This window comes from Calonectris borealis, chromosome 2, assembly GCF_964195595.1.
Source record: "Calonectris borealis chromosome 2, bCalBor7.hap1.2, whole genome shotgun sequence".
In the NCBI taxonomy this organism is placed as follows: domain Eukaryota; kingdom Metazoa; phylum Chordata; class Aves; order Procellariiformes; family Procellariidae; genus Calonectris; species Calonectris borealis.
In genome coordinates this window covers 53081722-53103122 of record NC_134313.1, presented here as the reverse complement: position 1 = coordinate 53103122, position 21401 = coordinate 53081722, and the positions used below count along the sequence as shown (strand labels likewise).

Genomic DNA, 21401 nt, shown 5'->3' with positions numbered 1-21401 from the left:
CAGTACCTACAGTCATTTATGGAAATGTTAGTACATGTAGTATTAGATCGTTCAGAAATCTCAAAATATTGCTATGTCAACATATAAAACCACAGTGCTTAGTAGTGTTCTGCATAGTTGTCAGAAATTTTCTGGTTTTCATTGTTCAAAAGGCCAGTTAAGTGTGGATATCTGCTTCATGTATGGCAATATTTTCTTAACAGAGGGACTTTTTTCTCTTAATTTTATTGTAGATTAAGAGCAGGATTATGTGATCGTTGTGCTGTAACCGAAGAACATATGAGAAAGAAGCAGCAAGAGTTTGAAAATATCCGACAGCAGAATCTTAAACTTATCACTGAGCTTAGTGAGTTTTATCCACGAGTCTGAAGACAAAACATACTATTTTGTAAACTAGTTCTTCATGAATTCTTGTAACTTGATATAATTTATATATGGTGTGTTTAGTAAGCCCATCAGTCGGGGGATACTTAACTCTACAGTCTGAAAATATGTAACATACCAATTACTAGTCATTTGACCCACCTTCTTAGATTGAAGTGCTGATACTGAAAGTGAATTGATGTGGAAAATCTTACAGTGTAAAGTAGCTACTGTAGATAAAATGTGGCTGCTTCTGTTTATTCCTACAGCTAAAGCATAGAATGACTGATTGCCAGTTTTCCTAAGGAAACCCTTACTTCAAAAGTAACTGGTGATCACAAAGTAGCAAGTTCAAACAGAAATTCCCTGGGTCCAGCTTGTGTCCTGTAGTTGGTCTTGGAGTTTAACTGCAGTAACCCATAACCTTCACATAACTCTCTGAAGCTGCAAAAGAATCGCTTCATGCCAGGCAGCTTGTAGCCAGCTCATTTTGAAATCAGGAAGTCGTACATATGGGACAGGAAAAAATAAACTCTTCTGGGTGACACAAAGGCAGGACACAACAAATGTCTTCATAAAGAGAGTTTGGAAAGATTGGTTGCATAAAGTGCTAAAAAATATAGGACAGGATTTTAAAATGTTAGTGGTATCTTTACCATTAATTAATTATTTAGTGTCATTTAGTTGTCTTGCTTGATCAAGAACAGGCAGACATTCAGTGAGATTTAAAATACAGGAAATGCCAGACACAAAAAGTAGCTTTTCGGTGCTTAAATTATAGAAATATTAGATTCTGTACTAATATAAAATACATCCTTTTTTCAAGTACTTTTAATATTGAATATTTATATAAAAATATTCTGAATTCTTGAGTTTAATGATTAACAACAAACAGGGTACAACCAATCTTTAAATAAATCTCTGAGCCTTAAAAATCAAGGTGAGACCTATTAGGTACAAATCTTCTTGAACACTATCTGACAGAACAGTAGTCTTCCGTGGGTTTGGATTGAGATCTATATGACAATTTATGTATTTCCTGCAACTCGCAAAAAAGGTCAGTGAAAAGTAATCCAGAGGTAAAATATACAACAAAAAAATAAAACCAAGAAAAAATAAAAATTGAAGTTGAGAGCTATCACTACATTAGTTTGAGACAGCGTGGAAAAAACGCTGAAGGTGATGCAATAAGCTTGTGTGAGGTACAGGCAGAAAGAATTGGAAATTAAGAAAAGTAAATAAAAAATTTTTGACAAAATAATTAGCTGGTCACTTCGGTGGCTAAAACCAAATTCTAATTACTTTATACTTCATAGGCTGTCTTCAACCTAAGGAAGCAATTTTGTCCATGGGGCTGAGCAAGCAATTAATTCATCTTTACAACGCAGTCTCACTTGTATGTACGTGGACAAAAGTAGTTAATGATTGTGTGGAACTAATATTATGATCCAGTGATTGTGACAGCTTTGCCTTTTCTAACACATCATTTTACAACGTTTTTTATAACTAGCTTGAAAATTCATTTTGGTAAGCTGTAGAGGGTGTATGGTATTACGTTTTAGAATTGGTTCTGTTTCCTTAAAGGACCTGACAAAATTAGGTATGATATGATGTTAACATGTGTGCATTGATTTTTTTTCTCTTTTTTTTTCTATAAATTGCAGTGAATGAAAAAAACAACTTGCAGGATGAAAATAAAAAGATAACTGAACAGTTCCAGCAATTACAGAAGGAGTTGGAGTAAGTTTTGAGATATTCCCCCCCTCCCATTCCTCAGTAGTAATGTCTGGGAATATAAATATCAGCTTTTAAGTCTTTAAAACTTGAGTTTCCTCTTTTTTAACAGATTGTGAAAAGATAGTCTACAGCCACTATAACAACATAAGACTAGCATCTTTGTATTGTGCAGAATTTTTGCTTTTTTTTAACTGTGTGCATTTTTCTTTTTTTAAACTGAAAGAGAGAGATAAATTTGTCATAGAAATTCTGCTTGACTTCATGATTGTTCAAGATTATTCTGGTCACAGTGCCTAGCAAAACCTTTTGTCTCATTCTTTTATTCCTCTGTTGACTCTTTACCAATTCTTTCCTCTTAGATTAAGACTTTAGAAAAGTAGTTTCTCAGCTAGTCAGAAAGTCCCAGGACTTTGCAATAAATTTTTTAAATAAACTTACAATAATTTTACGATTTTAAAAAGAAAAAAACACAGTAAATTTCGAAAGAAAACCATAAAAATAATGAGCTACAGATTGACTGTCAAATTGTAATCTGATATGATAGGAAGAATGTGCCATAGAATGTTGTGGTTAATATGCAAATATGGTGCACTGTGCAAGGCAGAGGTAGTATTCCTTTCTTGTATAGCTGTGGTCTGACATCATCTGAAACTTACCTCAGTTTTGCCTGTCTGTGAACAAGTTGCATACGCGCATGGTGGGGATGGGACAGGATGTGTGGACTTGATCTGTAAGGCTTTTTCTGCATGCAATTTTTTCTTGTCTTTGTCAGAAAGTAACTTTGGTAGAGGAGTAAAACAACTTAGAGTTCCGTTCAAAATGACTGTGGTCCCATTCCTTTGTATGGGAGGTTTGCCTCCCATCGTTTGCACCTTAATCATCCTTTCTTTCTCTGTATGCATTTCATCTTCTCGGAGTAAGATATTTCATGGCCCTAGGAGTACTCCTTTTTAGTACCAAGTAGGAATAAATTTCTATATGCTTCCCACTGTATAATGCTTCTCAATAATGGTTCTCCTATGCATCTTGACAGCAGTTAGGAGGTGACATTAAAAAAATTGATGCCAGACAGATCCATCCGAAGGTGTTAGTTTGATCCCCAGTCTTGCAATTTAGCTTCCAGTAAAAATGTCCGGCCACTGTAGGAAAGTTGAGAATGAACAATGTAGCACTAAGTTATTTGCTCTGCATGTTAGGTGGTCATTTAAATGAGTGCAGTTGAGTGGATAAACAGTAATTAAGAAGGATGGTCCTGCTGTTTGTGATACAGCCACTGCATTTGGTTGTTTTGGTTGAACTATAGTCATGTTACTTCATTTAGAATGAACAACTTAGATCAATATAACAACATCACGTAGGTGCAGGTAACAGATTGTTTCTGGTGCATGACATGAAATTAGATTTTTGCAATCTTCTGTATTTTGTCACCAAGATCTAATATTTTAGGAAAAAATCTAAGAATCCTTTATAAAAGTGAAATCAGTGAAATTTTAGAATTGTATTATCTGATGCTTTATCAGATTAGAATTTCATTATCCATGGATGGAAACAGCAAGGAAATTTCTGCAAAAATCTTTTCTGGGGTCTCAGATAAATGTTTCCATGATTCAGAAATTATTTATTGCATATTTTTGATGTATAGTATGTATGGCAGCTTCTTCATTTGATAGTTTTTTGCAGTGGTATGTAGGAACTACCTCTTGGTTTGCACGGATATAGGGTACAGAAAAATATATTTATAGCAGGTTAATTTGTCATACAAGGCCACATATGCCAGTAAATTTAAAGAGAACTCTAACAGCTAACTCAAATTTGCAAAGTAACTGATGAATATATTGTTTTACTGTTTGTTTTGATTTATTTCTTAAGATATTGTTAGTAGATTATTTACTTTTCCAGTTACGGTGCTTTCTTTGTAAATGTGCTAGAAAAGAGGAATTACAAAATCACACAATAGGATTTGTCAAGACTTCAGAGCATCAATGCATGAGTGTTTGTCATTAAGTGTTCGAAGTTAGTCATGGTAAAAAGCCTAACTGCTAAAATGCTCGTTGTCTCAAGTCAGGCAGCTTTCTACAGTCCTCCATCACGTTATTAACTTACTTTATTTAAGATCTTGTGGTTCATTTCCATGCAAGCAGAAATATATCCATATTTCCTCTTCTTCCCTTAGATCAAGACCTTACATCCTTCTCTTTATAGTTAGGAAATGATCTTTTGGCCCGTGTTTTCTCTTGAGAGTCATAAGGAGAAGTGCTACTGCAGAAAGATGACCAAGCAGGCTGAGTTAGATTTCCTTGTGTTTTTGTTTTACTGCCTCTTCCATTTCTCACTACACCACCATACGACAGGTAGCAATGCCCTTATTAAGTACTAAACAAACTGTATTTAAGTTGAAAGAACTGAAATTAATGCTTTTTTTGTTGTTATTTCCTTGCTAAGTTTTTGGATAGAAAAGACATAGTTGTTATGCTAATTTTATACACTGACTCTGCAACATGCTGTTAGAGCTGACAGTGTGAGAGAAAATAAACTTCATAACTCATGTTGTGTTTTACATTGCTTGTTTTACATGATTTACATTGCTTTTTACGCTCCTCTCTGAAGACCTTTGTGAGGTGAATAAGAGGTATCATCCATTGGTCTAGAGAGGGATTGTTTTTAATATAGTGCAGTTCATTACCATTTAAAGTTGTCCAAAAGCTTTTGTTTTGTTTTTAAGACAGTTAGTATTCTTGAGGTATGCAGGGACTTCCATACAGGGAGAGAGACACTAGTCCATCCATTTCAGCATTCTTTCATTCAAGTGGCACATGCTTCAGAGGACAAGCTAGAAACTCTACGGTCCCTAGTTTCTTCTAGGGAGAAAGTCTTCCATAGTGCAGTAATTAGATGTGGATTTCACATGTGAAGAGCTAGGGTTGTATGCCGTTCGTAGGCTTGTTGGAGCAAGTGTGAATTTGTTGTTAGATGTGTCTAAAAACTGGGTTCTAGTATTACATTTTTTCACTGTGATGTTATTGAGATGGCTGTATCTTCTAAATTGTTGCTTTCTTGAACCATATGATTGTCCTGCTTGCTGAAATGAAAGCTCTTCATTTTGCTGACTTGGAGTTTTATTTGACCACCTAATTTTGGTCTCCAGGGAGCGAAAGCAACAAGCAGTGGAATTAGAAGAAGGAGTCATTCCAGATTCTCCAGTTCTGACTTCTTCATTTTCTGTGGTTAATCGTATGAGAAGAAAAAAAGAGAATAGGCATATCCGCTACACAGAACATACACACCCGGATTTGGAACTTGCAGAAAGCAACAGTGGTAAGAGTATTGTATTGTATTTTATTTTTTAAAATTAATTTTAAAATGTATTTTTAAGGGCTAAAGAAAAAAACGATGTATAAATTTGATTGCAAAGAGTGAAAACTAAAAAAAAAGTCTTGTGGTTTTTTGGTTTGGCTTTTTTCCATTTATGCTATAATACATGAGTCAGGGGAAGAATGTCTTTAGCAGTAACTGTTATATCAGTGATATGCTCAAAGCTTATCTCAAGCTCCTGCTTTTCTTCATCCACATACACATGCAAATATAACAGTTTTCCAACCCATATCTCTTCTGTAACTCCGAACTAACTAAAAAAATCTGTTCGGGTTTGACTTGTGCGTACAACTATGTCACCACCTAGTGGAGAGTGAAATAAATGTTTTGCTACTTTCAGCAATTATTCTGCAATTGAAGTAATGTTACTGAAACTTATAGATATCTAATTCTAGCAGCTACATGATCTTTCTTTTTCTGGTACTGATACACTGCTTGCATTTGGTTTGTATCTAAGTCCGGAAGTATTGTGCACATTTAATTTCTAAACTTCATTCTGTAATGTCATAGAAATAGCTCTAATGTATTTTAACTGTAAGAAATATTTTTGTGAAATAAAGGACTTTGGGCTTGTGTTTTAATGGTACACGGGAAATATGATAAACAATCCAGGTGCTCTTAATGTGTTAATTTATCTTGTGGAATAAAAACCAGAATTTTAAATAATATATGATTACATCTAAATATAAGTCTTGACTAAAAGCTTCTTTCTAAGAATAAAAATAGCACAACTGTCAGGTGAAAAGGGTGGGTTGGTTATTCACACCGTTTATTTTGCATATGTAATTTTAGTGCTGTGAATAGTTTCTCCTTTCTAAACATACCTACTTCTCTCCATTTTCTGAATAAAAAATTGAGCTACTAAATTAAACCAAAGTTAAATATGTAGGAAATGGTGTAAATACCTAACACAGTTAATGGCTATGAAAAGGTGTTGGTATCCAGATAGAAAGGACTACATGGCACAAAGTTGGTCATGATTAAAATCTCTGGTTTTTCACCTTTTCATTACCTTAGCTGATGCAGAAAATTATTCCCTTGGATGGTTTACTTTTTAATAGTTTTATTGCCATATTAACAGGTCAAATATAGATTGAATACATACTTTTTATGTGGTTAGTATAGAAAGTGATGTAATTATGTGTCAGTATTGTTTTATAGCTGACTGGCTAGGCTCATATTTGTGAGAGAAAGGATTAATATGAAATATTTGTGACTAATTTGTCATAGTGATACCTCAGAATAAAAATAATCAGATGTGCTTAGATCTACTGACATATCAAAATTCACATTCAGGTGCTTTTAAGATCAGGATCATTGTCTGTATCTACACAAAATTATCACAACAGGATACCTAATTTCACTGTGTGAGAATGTTTCTACATCTTCTCCTAGAGTTTGGAAAAATTCCGCTGTATTCCACACAAGTGAACAGTCACCACGGAGAAGAGATACTAGTGGCAGACACCTGTGATCCACAACTGTCCCCTGTTCTAAGTAAGTGTATTAATAGAATTAGTTCTAATTCCATTCAAAATAAGGCAAAAATGTTGTAAAACTGAGGGTTCATCTCTTTAAACACAGGAGCCAGAAATCACAGAATTGCTGCTGAAATGCCTATCTTGTAATGCCTGTTTGTATGCCACTAGTGATACATGATCCAGTGGCCTAGCATCAGGACTTAGAGTCAAGAAATAAAAAGAAGCTTAATGCAGCTCTTACTGCAGATATCTTATATTTTAGGTGACTTATCCAATTGTCTTACATCTGTTTTTCCAACGGTACAGGAGATAGAATATTCTGAGAATTGCATTTCCGTCTGACATGAATATGTAACGTTTAGAAGTGCTTCTGTTACTTATTCCCTTTTTTGCAATTGTGAATGGTACAAGTCTTTATGGAGAAGGACTTAAGACTTAAAGTTCTTTGACAAGAACTTTCTGTGTCCGTGATTTTTTTCTGTGAAGTATTTAACTATAAATCATTGTGAGAATCAGCATTTTGGAATTATTCATGCAAGTCAGGGTTGTAGTGGTTGTAGTTCTTTCCCTTCATATTACCTTGCCCCAGTTTAATAAACTGAGCAATATTAAATCTCTGGAAGAAGGAAAACTCATCTATTTGTTTTCCTAATAAAAGCACAGGAAGAATAATAATAAGTGTCACCTAGGAAATATGCAACACAAGCATTTTACTATAAATACACATTATCACTGTTCTACATGCTTTTCTCACACTATTCATACCCTGGACTGGGAGTTTGAAAAGCATATTTTACATTGACTTGTCTTTGTATATTGATTTTGTGGAGCTGTGTTCAGATTGGAAGCATATTTCTCTGTGGTGATACAGCAGTTTGCTCTCATCAGAAATTCTTTTTTTGCCCCCCTTCTCCACTTACCACTTCCAGATAAGATTTTTATCTGACACAGGTCAAACTATTTCCATAATTACCATTGTGATCTTTTTAGTTTTGTCTTTGTACCATCTGTGTGAGTGGAGTAAGATATTACAATGTATATGTAATTTATTGTGAGCTGCTTTCTACTCATAAAGATAAACCAAGGATGGGAGGCTATCCTGTTTCAAAACCATCTTTTAACTTGGCTGCAGTCGTGGCAGAAACAATTGGACTTGCTGTTCAAGAGGAATCTGTAAGTAGTATTCCCAGATTTCTTACACAGTCAGGTTTTTTTGCCAGTTGTTTTCGAAAACAGTATTTTTCTCTTTTGCATTAAAATTCTGCAAAAGTATTCTGAGTTCCAGTAAGCTCACTTTGGTTTGCTTTTGCTGACTCGTTACAGAATTGCTCTAGCAAGAACTGTGGTGACCTGTCTGGGGGTTAGGGAGGAGGGTAGGGGCGCATTTCCTGCTGTGTATACAACTTTCAAGTTTGACTAAGACAGTGGACTAAATCCTTGGGTCTGCCAAACCTCCTTTGTGCAGTAATCAAGTCTAAGACACTAAAAAAGATTATTTGGTGATGAGACTGGTGACTCAGGTGAGATTATTTGATGTTTTTGCTTGGCAACTACAGTAAAAATTATAGTATGCAGACTATTTTTGTGTGTGTGTGCATTTGAATGATGACATTTTTTAATTTCCATAAGATTTCTTTGAAGTTGTTGGTCAAAATTTTATCTCTCTTGTAACTTTTATTATTTTTCAGAGTTTTGAATGGTTCAGTTTGAATGGGTCTTCAGAGTATTTACATGCAAACCTAGCATATTTCTAATTTTTAATTCTAATAGCTTCTCACACTTCCTTTCTTTGTTTTCCTCCACCACTTGCAAGGAGTCCCAGAATGTACTGAGTCCTCCCTGCACTAATACTGTTATGAGCCAGGCCCCAGAGAGCATGCAGTCTGAAGACTCAAGAAAACATCCAGCTTCTGAATCAAGAAATGATGACAACAATTTAGGGTGTGTTTCCACTTGGTTATAATAATATTGTTTTAAACAGGCTTATATGAAGTTCTGGTTTTAGTAGAATTTAAAACCTTACAGCAGTTTGCTTTAAAGGTACAGACATGGAAATAAATATTTTCATATTAAACGGACTTCTTTCAAGTAAATAATATTAAAAGCAAAGGAACGAGTAGAAGGCAAAACTGTGGACTTTTATTTCATTCTCAAACTTCTGATTTGGGCTTTCTATGTACACAGTCCCTCCCTCACTGACTGCTTGTTATTGCGAGGTATCTTCTGAGGCCCATAAACCTGGGGGTAAGGGGCCTGGAGCTGGGGTAGGAAAATGATCATAAAACTTTTCTGCTGACTAGATGTCATACCAGTTGACTGTTGCCCTTCCCACTCTCCTCAGGATGTTGTGGTCTAAACTGAAATTTTTTTTGGCCCCTATTTGTCATCTTAAATGTATGTTTTATTGATGACAAGTAAAAACCAGAATACCTGAAAGAAGCTTGCACAGTTTTCCTTCACTTGCAGAGGCTTTGAGAATCTGTTATCATGCTTATAAGATCTATACAAAAACCTAGGTAGACTGTTATCACAACCATTCTCACTTTCTTCCATTTCACTGCATGGAAAGGTAGGGAGTCCTTTGGTAGAAGAGATTTCTAGGTATGCTTAATTCTGTCCTTGGTTCTTAGTTGAATGTGGAACAGAATTTCACACTATACTAAAATGAAGGACGAGGTCTGTGTTTTGTTTGCCTTTTACAGCTCTAAGTGCAACAGTACTTACTCCTAGACCAAAAATTTCCCTTTTCTTTTTCCTTCTGTTTTCAGTTAATACTAGCAGCTCTGACAGCTTTAAAGTAGATCACTGATAGGAAACTTACAATTTTTGTATATCCCTTTCTCTCCTCCCAGCCCCCTGTGTACTCCAGAAAAATGTCTCATCTCTCATTGTATTCAGTCTTTCAGATCCATCTCAGAACACTCCACCACATGCTGACTGGGATTCTCAGGTAGCCTCTCCTGTTTTTGGAGCTTCTAGCAATATGAAGAACAACTCAAGTACAAGTCATGCCTCTTGTATTTTAGATTCAGGATTGAAGCCTAATCTCAAAACCAACCTCTTCAACAATCCTTCCAGTTCCAGGTCTCATAAAAGTAGATCAAAATCTGAAGATGTTGCTTTTGTTGCACCACTGAATCTTGGAACTGAAATCAACTCAGTTATCAGCCAGGCCTCTATCAACAGGCAAATGGTTGTGAAAAAGAATACTAATGAGGCTGTAACCTGTGTTGGAAACACTTGTGCAGCTAAAAATGAGGTGATCAAGAGCGATTTCCTCATACACCAGAGGCAGTTAGAAAGCAGGTGTGCTAAGAGAAAGAAAGCTGAAGATGAGCATGCAATTAGCTGTGAAAAAACATCCTTCAACAAAGAGAACTCTATGCCCTTTCGATCAGATGTTCAGCATATTAATGGGGAACATACAGTTGATAAGCCCTTGGATCTGTCTGATCGCTTCTCTGGAGTTCGTTGTCAAGAGAAAAAACAAGGAGGTGAGGAGACCTGTAAAAATAGACTGAAACAGGTGACTCTGCGTGACATTTTTTCACAGCTAGGGAAGCCCATTCCTGAAGGTTCATCATCCATTCAAAATGCCAACAATGAGAGCTGTTTGTTTGGCAGAGATTTACAAGAGGAATCCTATGTACAAGAGGCAATGCTGGGAAAAACATTCCCAGATAAGAAAAACCAGATCCAAATGAAAGAAGAAGTTCCCCCCTTCAAAATTGCACCACTGCTGAGTTCTGCAGAGACAGAGCAACTTTTTGATGATGTGACGGTATGCTTTTCTGATTTTTTTTTCTTTCTCCTTTGAAATATTATATTTAAGTTGTGGGAAATAGTAAAATTGCAATATGTCTTTAGGTTGCCAGTGGCCATGTACCAAATAGAAAGAAAACAAGGACAGGACATGGAGAGTCTGAACCAGCATCTGTACTTCAGCCAAACCCTTGCAGACTATCAAAAAATAAAGCACTGCAAAATGAGCAAGGTAACTTGATGAAAATGTTCCTTTTATTGCACACACACCCCCCCCCCAGCCTGTGCTATGGTTGAATAGAATTTTTCTTATCTTCCTTTCTCCCACTTCAATCACTTTCTCTGTTCTGCTTCTAACTTAGTCTCATCCTATTCAGGACTTCTCAAGATCACCCCCCACATTTTCAGTCTGTGTCTTCCTGGCATTCTTTTGCCACTATATAATAAATAGATCATTGGCATTCAGCTGTAAACTCAATAGGCTAGGAATCTTAGAATCATAGAATCATAGAATCATAGAATCATAGAATCATAGAATCATAGAATCATAGAATCATACAGGTTGGAAAAGACCTCTAAGATCATCGTGTCCAACCGTCAACCCAACACCACCATGCCCACTACACCATGTCCCTAAGGGCCTCATCTACACGTCTTTTAAATACCTCCAGGGATGGTGACTCCACCACTTCCCTGGGCAGCCTGTTCCAAGGCCTGACCACTCTTTCAGTAAAGAAATTTTTCCTAATGTTCAATCTAAACCTCCCTTGGCACAACTTGAGGCCATTTCCTCTTGTCCTATCGCTAGTTACTTGGGAGAAGAGACCAACACCCACCTCGCTACACCCTCCTTTCAGGTAGTTGTAGAGTGCGATGAGGTCTCCCCTCAGCCTCCTCTTCTCCAGGCTAAACAACCCCAGTTCCCTCAGCCGCTCCTCATAAGACTTGTGCTCCAGGCCCTTCACCAGCTTCGTTGCCCTCCTCTGGACGCGCTCCAGCACCTCCATGTCCTTCTTGTAGTGAGGGGCCCAAAACTGAACACAGTATTCGAGGTGCGGCCTCACCAGTGCCGAGTACAGGGGCACGATCACCTCCCTATTCCTGCTGGCCACACTATTTCTGATACAGGCCAGGATGCCGTTGGCCTTCTTGGCCACCTGAGCACACTGCCGGCTCATGTTCAGCCGGCTGTCAACCAGCACCCCCAGGTCCTTTTCCTCTGGGCAGCTTTCCAGCCACTCTTCCCCAAGCCTGTAGCGTTGCCTGGGGTTGTTGTGTCCGAAGTGCAGGACCCGGCACTTGGCTTTGTTGAATCTCATACAGTTGGCCTCGGCCCATCGATCCAGCCTGTCCAGGTCCCTCTGCAGAGCCTTCCTACCCTCCAGCAGATCAACACTCCCGCCCAACTTGGTGTCGTCTGCAAACTTACTGAGGGAGCACTCGATCCCCTCGTCCAGATCATTGATGAAGATATTGAACAGGACCGGCCCCAAAACTGAGCCCTGGGGAACACCGCTCGTGACCGGCCGCCAACTGGATTTAACTCCGTTCACCACAACTCTCTGGGCTCGGCCGTCCAGCCAGTTTTTTACCCAGCGAAGAGTGTACCTGTCTAGGCCGTGAGCCGCCAGCTTCTCTAGGAGAATGCTGTGGGAGACAGTGTCAAAGGCCTTACTGAAGTCCAAGTAGACCACATCCACTGCCTTTCCCTCATCCACTAGGCGGGTCACCTGGTCATAGAAGGAGATCAGGTTGGTCAAGCAGGACCTGCCTTCCATGAACCCGTGCTGGCTGGGCCTGATCCCCTGGTTGTCCCGGACATGGCTCGTGAGCACCCTCAAAACGAACCGCTCCATGATCTTCCCCGGCACCGAGGTCAGGCTGACCGGCCTGTAGTTCCCCGGATCCTCCTTCCGGCCCTTCTTGTAGATGGGAGTCACATTGGCGAGCCTCCAGTCGTCCGGGACTTCCCCAGTTAACCAGGACTGCTGGTAAATGATGGAGAGCGGCTCGGCAAGCTCCTCCGCCAGCTCCCTCAGAACCCTCGGGTGGATCCCATCCGGCCCCATAGACTTGTGAACATCCAGGTGGCATAGCAGGTCATGAACTTCATCCTCTTGAATTATGGGGGGTTTATCCTGCTCGTCGTCCCTGTCTTCCAGCTCAGGGGGCTGAGTACCCTGAGGATAACCATTCTGACTACTAAAGACTGAGGCAAAGAAGGCGTTGAGTACCTCAGCCTTTTCCTCATCCTTGGTGGCAACGTTCCCCCCCGCATCCAATAGAGGATGGAGATTCTCCTTGGCTCTCCTTTTGTCATTAACATACTTATAAAAGCATTTTTTGTTGTCTCTCACGACAGTGGCCAGGTGGAGTTCTAGCTGGGCTAGAACTTGTTCTTTCTCGTTTATTTAGCCTTGTTGTTTACTGCAGCATGTGAATAACAGATACTGAAATAAAATCTCAGGAAGTTTGAGTTTAAATTATCTGTATCAACTGCTTGAAAACTGTACTTAAGTGTAAGGATAAGCCATCTGGTTAATATGATTCATGATTCCTGATGATCTGTTAAAGAAATTTGTACCTGTAATGATAATGAACAGATGCTGCCAAATACTCTTCCTAGAAGTTGTATCATCTTTTCTGTTAAGTGGTCCCAGTCTGAAAACTTTTTTTTTTGAACTGGGATTGTACAATCACTGCTTTTGTATCCTTAGCTGAGCTGTTACACTGCATACTTTATTTAGAAATACTTGCATTGTGAATTTAAAAAAAAAAAAAATCTGTCAGCAGTTGCTGTGTTGGCCATGTAGCTTGGAATCTAAACCTCTACTTCACAGATAAATCAAGAGCCATCTCTGAAACAGTGACCAGACACTTTTGTATGCTTTTGTATTCTAAGACCTGACTTTTGTATTCTTGTCGATCCAATGTCTTCTATCCAGTATTAATACTACTTGATTTACACAGTATGGAGATTTTAACTGCAAGAGTATTGTATGTATTACATACCTCATGCAAACACAAAGGAGTGGTGTGCTACCTGAATATGACAAAAAATGTAAACATTTATTTCTAACTCTTCAGACAAAATATGATTTACACCAAATGAGCATGTTTATTGTTTGAGAAAAATCAATCCCTAAACCTAAAGATGAATTGATAAAAGGAAGGGTGACTTACAATTAGCTGACTCTATAGGATGCTGTTGGCAGAATTGGTTTCTGATTATTTGCTTTTTTTTCTCATATTTTCTGCATCCAGACCTGAAAGATAAACCTTCTTTAGAAAATCTCCAGTGGAGCGTAGACCCAGGAGCTGACCTTTCACAGTACAAAATGGACATTACTGTGATTGATACAAAGGTAAACTTGTGAAACAAGTCTGCATGTTCTATGATATTGAAAAAAGCCTACGAAAGTAGTATCATGAACTTTATTCTGGGCAGACCAAAACCACTTTTTAGGAAAAATCTAAATTCAGCTCATTTGATATTTGTTTGCACTCCTAAAATGTTTGTTTATGCAGAGTACACTACAGTTATCCTAAAGCATTTCCACTGTCTAGTTGTATGTGATAAACTCAGCCAGGTGGCTATTCTGTATGAAACTGATGCATTTGGGGGTGGTTTGGGGTTTCTTTTAAGACAAAAAAAAAAAATGTTTCTCATAATTTTTCCTGTGGAAAATGTTCACTGTGATATCTCTTTATGTTAAGTAATAGAAAATGTGCAGATAATGACTATTATCTTTCAGTTGGGTGCAGGTTTGTTATTAGGATCTCTGAGAATTTTCCTGAAGTCTGTTTGTTTTGTCTCGCTTAAAGGCTATCTTAAAATGTATTTATTTGACCAGTTTTTAATTTCTGTATGTTTCATTGTTACTTTTTATCTTTGTAGAATTTAACATGAAAACTTTTAGGGCATTTATTGCCCATCAAGTAATGTAATCCACCAGATAAATGCTTCCCATTTGAATTTCAAAACATGTTATTCTCTTAACTAGATTTTACGTCTCTATCATGCAGACATTACTGCAGAAAAAACATCACAGAAAGTGTTCAAAAACATTCCAGTAACTGTTGTGAAAGCATTTCAGATATACAGCGATGACACCGACTACACCAGTTGCTTCTGAGTGCAATTGTCATGTTTGCTTTTTTTATTTAGGGTGGCTCTCAGTCAAGAGTCAGAGAGGAAGTTGTTGATATGGATTGTACATATGTTAGTGAAAGTGTGCTGTCAAAAACGAAAAATCAAGAGCAAAACCAAGAAAGCAATCCAAGTAAGACTTTTTTTTTTTTTTTTCCCCTTTGGCTTGCTTTTTTTTTGGAGGAGGAAAGAGTGAAGGGTGTTTTTTCCCCCTGTATGAATAGATAGTAGAAAATGGTTTGCAGTAAAACAGCACTGATGTATTTTTGTAGGTTACAAAGATCAGTCTGTTTCCTAGTAGAATCAGTGGTTGTTGTTGAGCTTTTTTTAACTTAGATTAAGAAAATGATAGGATTTGTACTGAGATAGAGCCAGTAGCTATGCTTTTACAGTGCTTAAAGAGTTAAATACTTAACCATATAATAGTTCTGATCTCACCTGCAACAATCACTCTTACAACAAACAGCTTTGAAAGTTTGCTATGTAATCATATCAGACTTTCTATGGGAAGACTAATTTCATTTTTAATGGCATATAAATAGAACTGGTATACTTAAAATAAATCCAAACGTGTTTATATCACATTTAATTTATGCTGTGTGGTGAATCATGGCTGCAGGGCAGTGACTGTTAACGGTGTGTTTTGTTTTTTTAAGCTGTTGCAACTTGATCACATTTCCGTAGTTTATCTCCTACCCACAGAAAGTATTTCCTTCTGCTTGGATAACTCCATAGTTACAAGAAGAAAAATTTCATGTATCCAGTATTAAGATTAAAGGTATATCAAAGTGATTTACTAATTAATACAATTTTAGAAATTGAATCAAGGTGTCTTTATGAAAAATAGATGAGCATTGTCCACATTTAAAAGGTTGACAGAGAAGTTGCAGAAAGAATAAATGTATTGCTGGTGTTAAGCAGTGCTGAAGCAGGAAGTAAATGTTATTTCTTTTGATACACATTCAATCAAAATACGCTTTCTTGACTTAAATTGTTGAGAGACTGATTTGGATGTTCATTATGCTTTTTATAATAGGAGGAGAAAAAAAAATGAATGATACCTTAACAGAAATGTTTGATCGGACAACCCATGAAGAATATGAATCCTGCCTACCAGAAGATAGTCCTTCTGCATGTGATGAAAAAGAAACTCTTCATGACGAAGAGCAGGATAAGGGAGTAACAGCAGCAAGCAAGAAACTAAAGAGTGGGATATAATTTGTTTTGTCTTTATTAGCCTGGTTAAACTACCAGTTTATCAAATTAAAAGTTGATTTGAAATTAGGCTCTGTTCTCTAGGAACAAATATGCCAAATAAACCATGAGTTCATTTTTCATAAATTCATGGGAAAATTTATTCATTGTAAGGGGATAACATAAATCAATATGAAAATTATTTTGGTAGTTCATTTATATAGCCACCACACAAATATGGGATGTGTAATGGAAGTTGGCATAGGAGCTGTACAGCAAAGTGACTTTTATAGAAAACAGCAGGTTTTGGCTGCAGATTACTTGCTTCCTTTCTTCTCCCTATCCTCGGTCCTATTGAAGATTTCACAGTATTTTGTATTTTAAGCAACCTTTCCTTTGCTATTCTGCTGATCTTTTTTACTTGTCTCGCTGCTGTTTTTCTTCTACTCCACTAATGCTTTTTGATCACTGGTTCAATCAATTCTATATTATTTTTGGTATCTGTTTGAATCTGTTGTCTCAGACTGTACGTGGCATTTTTGTATTTCTTAATAGCTGGCTAATAATTTTACAGACGTTTCTCCAGGCAGTTTGTTAACCCTATATGACATATAATTTTTTGTTTTGCATGTATATTTACAGAACATGAGGATAAACAAGACAAAGCCAAGCAGAAAGCTTTTGTGGAGCCATATTTCAAAAGTGATGAAAGGTAATTTAGTTTGTTCTGTATAGGCATTTTAAGGCTCTTTATATCTTCCCTATAGGGAACTTGTTCTTCCATAAAATAAATGAGTTTGTGCATAACGTACTAGCAGCTGAAGATGCACAGGTAAAAGATCTAATGAATTAGATAAAAACCTTAGATAAACCTGGGGTATGGGGAAAAAAATAAACATGTTGAGATGCCTGTCTATCACATTTGCTGAAGAGAAGGGATTGCCTCTTCTGCTTTTTATAATTTTGTTGAATGCAGTGTTTTGTAATCCATGTAGTTTCTTTCAGGCATGTGGTCATGCATGAGTTTATGAGCAAAGAGCCTATGGGTTGCTTGTACAAATAAAAACCTTTCCTTCTCTGGCATTTTTGCACCTTCCTTTAGGCAATAAATGAGTAATGTTTAACAACTGTACCTCTTAGTGCTTCCTCTATTGCCTTTCTATATAATCATCATTGGTAGTCTGAATCTTCATTTCATAATGATACCAACCTCTTCAGTTAAATAGTTGTTAGCTTATTTTTTACCTCAGCATATGTTTTCTTTGTAGAGGAAAACTTGTTCAGTGTTTTGTAAGCAGATAAATTGAAAAGAATCTGTCAGTTCTGTTCTTGAACCCCAACATACGTTCCTCTTGCAGAAATCAGTGCAAGCATAACTGTGTCACGGACAAAATAAATATTCTACAGAAAATCTATATTTGAGTAATTTTGATCTAGTAATTACTTTCACACTATAAAAAGCCATAATGATGAGATGCACATCTCTGGTTATGTAAAAAATCATATTACGTTTAAAAACCCTGGAACTGTTTTAGTTACAAAAGTACTGCATTTCGTAGCTGAATAGGACTATGATGGGGTTTTGCAGGCATTTTCTGATATTTTTTCTTTTCTTGAGACTCTCCTTCATTGTGTTCTAAAAACAAGAAGAAAAGAAATAAATGTACTATCATGTGAAAACACTTTTGTTTTTCAGAAAGAATACTGTGTTAGATTTTCCTCATATTGAGGTTATTCGAAAAAAAGAAGAAAGAAGAAAATTGCCTGGCCATACTTGTAAGGAATGCGAGATAGTAAGTAGTGCTTTAAAATTTGGTCAGTTTTCCATTCTTCTAACTCTGCTAGTATCTAAGTGCTAAAGTGCTTTTGAAATTATGAATCTGCTTGCATTATCATCAGTACCTACAGTAGCAGAGAAGTAAGTGTTTACCAAAGCTGTTTTACCAAGTTTTGGGTTGGTTTGTTTGTTTTTAACTGTAGTAACTGCATGTAACTTAGAAAGTCTTAAATTTTTTTGTGTGTCTGTATGAGGATAGAAACTTCTCACATCATGGCTCCAGTAAGATTTTTGTTAACAAAAAATACATTAGCTAGTCAAAGAATGATTACAATTTTCTAAACTTTAGCTCAAAAGCTCTACTGAAATTTACAGGTACTAGAATAAGTAAGTTCTATGTCCTGTTGTGCCTATATATAGATATATCTTGATTTGTTTTTTTTTTTTCTTGTTTTCTGGGGTATCTGTGTTTTCAGATAATTGCACCAGTATAGGTGCCAATGTGTACATATCTGCAAATGCATGCAAAAATGTTTACATTAGCAGGTTGAAAAGTATGAAATTTTAGGTTTCACATTACACTTTTTTTCCCTCCTTTTCAAATTACTAAACTTCTTTCAGATACTTGGTATAGAGATAAAATATTGAAGTAATTACATGTGTAATAAGGACATATTTCATTTGGTCATTAATAGACTTTCAGGCTGGAGTTAATTAGGCAATGATCTTATACATTATGACTCGCCATAAGTATGGATTAATGACTGAATAATGATGGATTCTCTAGAATCTTTTCACTTAATTTCCACAACTATATAGAACCAACATTTTTCATAGATTCTCCTGCTATTCACTTTGTAGTTAAGTCACATTACTTGGCTGAAGAAATTTATTAGAGTGTATTTTTATCAAAAACACATTCCTGAAAAATAGCTTTGGTAAAACGCATTAAATACAAATAATTAAGTTTTACAGTCAACTATAAATACCGTTTTCAAAAATATGTTTGATTTTAAAAGTTTGAAAGAAAACAAGGTGTTGGAAAAAAAACAAACCCCCAAAAACCCAAACTTTCAGTCTATTTCTTGGCCCAAGAGACATGTGTTGAGTGTTTTAGTATCCTATCTCTGTAAGCTACAGATCTTCTCCTCTCAGCAAATCCAGTTCTTGTTATTTTCTGGCAAGTTAGAGTGGTAACTATGGTGTTTGGAAACATTTACAGCTCAAATTTTACAATATTAGGTTTCTACATTAAACTTTAGAAATTTGGGGTTGTTGGTTTTGGTTGGGTTTTTTTTAGGTCTACGCCATTCAAGATGAATGTCTTGGAATGTGTGGAATGCTTTATTACGGTGTCATTGCACCGTAATAAAACTAGCTTTGAATGAAATGCCTATGGAAAAAGGGAGTATTAGACAATGCATAAATGATGCTTTAAAAAAAGTCTTTGCTTACTTATTAGTCATACGGGTTTGAAAAGTCTCCAAAATCTAAGGAAATACTTAGGGAGCGGGTAGAAATCAGTAAATTGTTTCTGGCCGTGTGCTGCATGCAGTATGAGAGTGCGGAGAGTTATCTGTCATTTTGAGAAGATGTGAGAGATTTAACTTCTGCACATGCCGTAGTGGACTGATATCAAAGTCCTTTATAAATCCTTATCTTAAAACTTTGTGGAAACATCTCATTCACTTTACAGTGTAGAACATTTAATAAGAGGTCTTGTTTTGGTTTGTTATGACTTTGCGATGCGATCAGAGAAAAATTGTATGCAGGAGTTACTGGTCGCTTGTAGAAGTAACGTTTGTTAGTGTGGTTATTAAGTCTAGCTATGCTTTAGGTAAATAGGAGAATCGGCCAGATGTTTTTATATATATTTAGATTACAGAAATTACTCTGCAAGTAACTATGCTAAACTAAGGAGAGGAACATTTTAAGGGTTTCTTCTCTTTTTCAGACTGCAAATTGTAGAGTTCTGTAAACAATTCTTTTACAGTGAAGATACTGCAGGATGAGATTTTGCATATCTTTTCACACATGGAAAAGCCTAGCTCAAATGTTTTGTGTGGGTTGAAAATGCTGTGGATAGTGAGATCAATCTAGAAAATAGCTGAGAGTTTTTTCACTCTTTAGCAGATATATATAGAATCATAGAATCATTAAGGTTGGAAAAGACCTCTAAGATCATCGAGTCCAACCGTCAACCCAACACCACCATGCCCACTACACCATGTCCCTAAGCGCCTCATCTACACGTCCTTTAAATACTTCCAGGGTCGGTGACTCCACCACTTCCCTGGGCAGCCTGTTCCAAGGCCTGACCACTCTTTCAGTAAAGAAATTTCTCCTAATGTCCAGTCTAAACCTCCCTTGGCGCAACTTGAGGCCATTTCCTCTCGTCCTATCGCTTGTTACTTGGGAGAAGAGACCAACACCCACCTCGCTACAACCTCCTTTCAGGTAGTTGTAGAGCGTGATGAGGTCTCCCCTCAGCCTCCTCTTCTCCAGACTAAACAGTCCCAGTTCCCTCAGCCGCTCCTCATAAGACTTGTGCTCCAGGCCCTTCACCAGCTTCGTTGCCCTGCTCTGGACACGCTCCAGCACCTCCATGTCCTTCTTGTAGTGAGGGGCCCAAAACTGAACACAGGATTCGAGGTGCGGCCTCACCAGTGCCGAGTACAGGGGCACCATCACTTCCCTGCTCCTGCTGGCCACTCTATTTCTGATACAGGCCAGGATGCCATTGGCCTTCTTGGCCACCTGGGCACACTGCCGGCTCATGTTCAGCCGGCAGTAACTTTCTCATTTTTTGTCAACCCTAATAGACTTCTAAGTAAGCCAAAATAAAAAAAATTTACTTCTAATTTCTTTTGAATACATACTTGGCTTGATTATTGATTGGTCTTTTTATTTTCTGTTCCTACAAAACTGTACTGTATTTTTCACTGTTTGATCCATAAATATTCCTCAACAATCATAAACATGAAAAAAAAAAGAAGCACACTGCAAACTTCCAGTAGTCCAATTTCTAAAATTCCAGACTATTTAAAGGACAAACATAAAGTGCACTGCTAATTATCCCTAAATAAGACTCAGCTATTAATTTATTTGGTTTACTGTAGAATTCTTATAATTAACTTTGTTGACTTAACACCATGTCATTTCTTAACTTTTATCACTGAAAATTGATGTGTACTAGATGATAATTACCTGTTCCTCTTCTTTCATTGGTCTCTAGATCTTTAACTGAGTGACACAGACATTGTTCAAGTCCAGCTGCATAAATGACCCTACTCTGACTCAATCCCCAAGCTGCTGATATCCACTTAAGTTCTGGTCTTGGCATAGGCTTTTTTTTGTTTAAGGGGACATTGTATAAGACAGTAGCAAACATTTTCAAACGAAGTGTCTCCATATTCAGTGACTGAAAGGGGTTCTGCTGTCAAGAGTGTGGGAGTATCCTGGGTTTATACACAATACGTTTTGAAGAACCTTTTACTAGGGGCTCATAACCATTCCTGAATATTATCTTTGGAACTGGCAATTTATACTGTCCTGCGTACCAGGA

General features: G+C 37.1%; 1 protein-coding gene across 1 annotated transcript in view; it reads left to right on the top strand.

Moving 5' to 3' along the window:
- Nucleotides 1-21401, top strand: part of RBBP8 (RB binding protein 8, endonuclease) — a 42903-nt gene that overhangs the window by 16648 nt on the left and 4854 nt on the right. Inside the window, exons 6-18 of the mRNA XM_075141990.1 lie at nucleotides 234-346; nucleotides 2028-2103; nucleotides 5246-5415; nucleotides 6868-6969; nucleotides 8029-8126; nucleotides 8767-8894; nucleotides 9852-10734; nucleotides 10821-10947; nucleotides 13980-14080; nucleotides 14884-14998; nucleotides 15902-16072; nucleotides 16702-16771; nucleotides 17756-17852. Coding sequence (XP_074998091.1) covers nucleotides 234-346; nucleotides 2028-2103; nucleotides 5246-5415; nucleotides 6868-6969; nucleotides 8029-8126; nucleotides 8767-8894; nucleotides 9852-10734; nucleotides 10821-10947; nucleotides 13980-14080; nucleotides 14884-14998; nucleotides 15902-16072; nucleotides 16702-16771; nucleotides 17756-17852 — 2251 coding nt within the window. The remainder of the gene's footprint in view (nucleotides 1-233; nucleotides 347-2027; nucleotides 2104-5245; nucleotides 5416-6867; nucleotides 6970-8028; nucleotides 8127-8766; nucleotides 8895-9851; nucleotides 10735-10820; nucleotides 10948-13979; nucleotides 14081-14883; nucleotides 14999-15901; nucleotides 16073-16701; nucleotides 16772-17755; nucleotides 17853-21401) is intronic.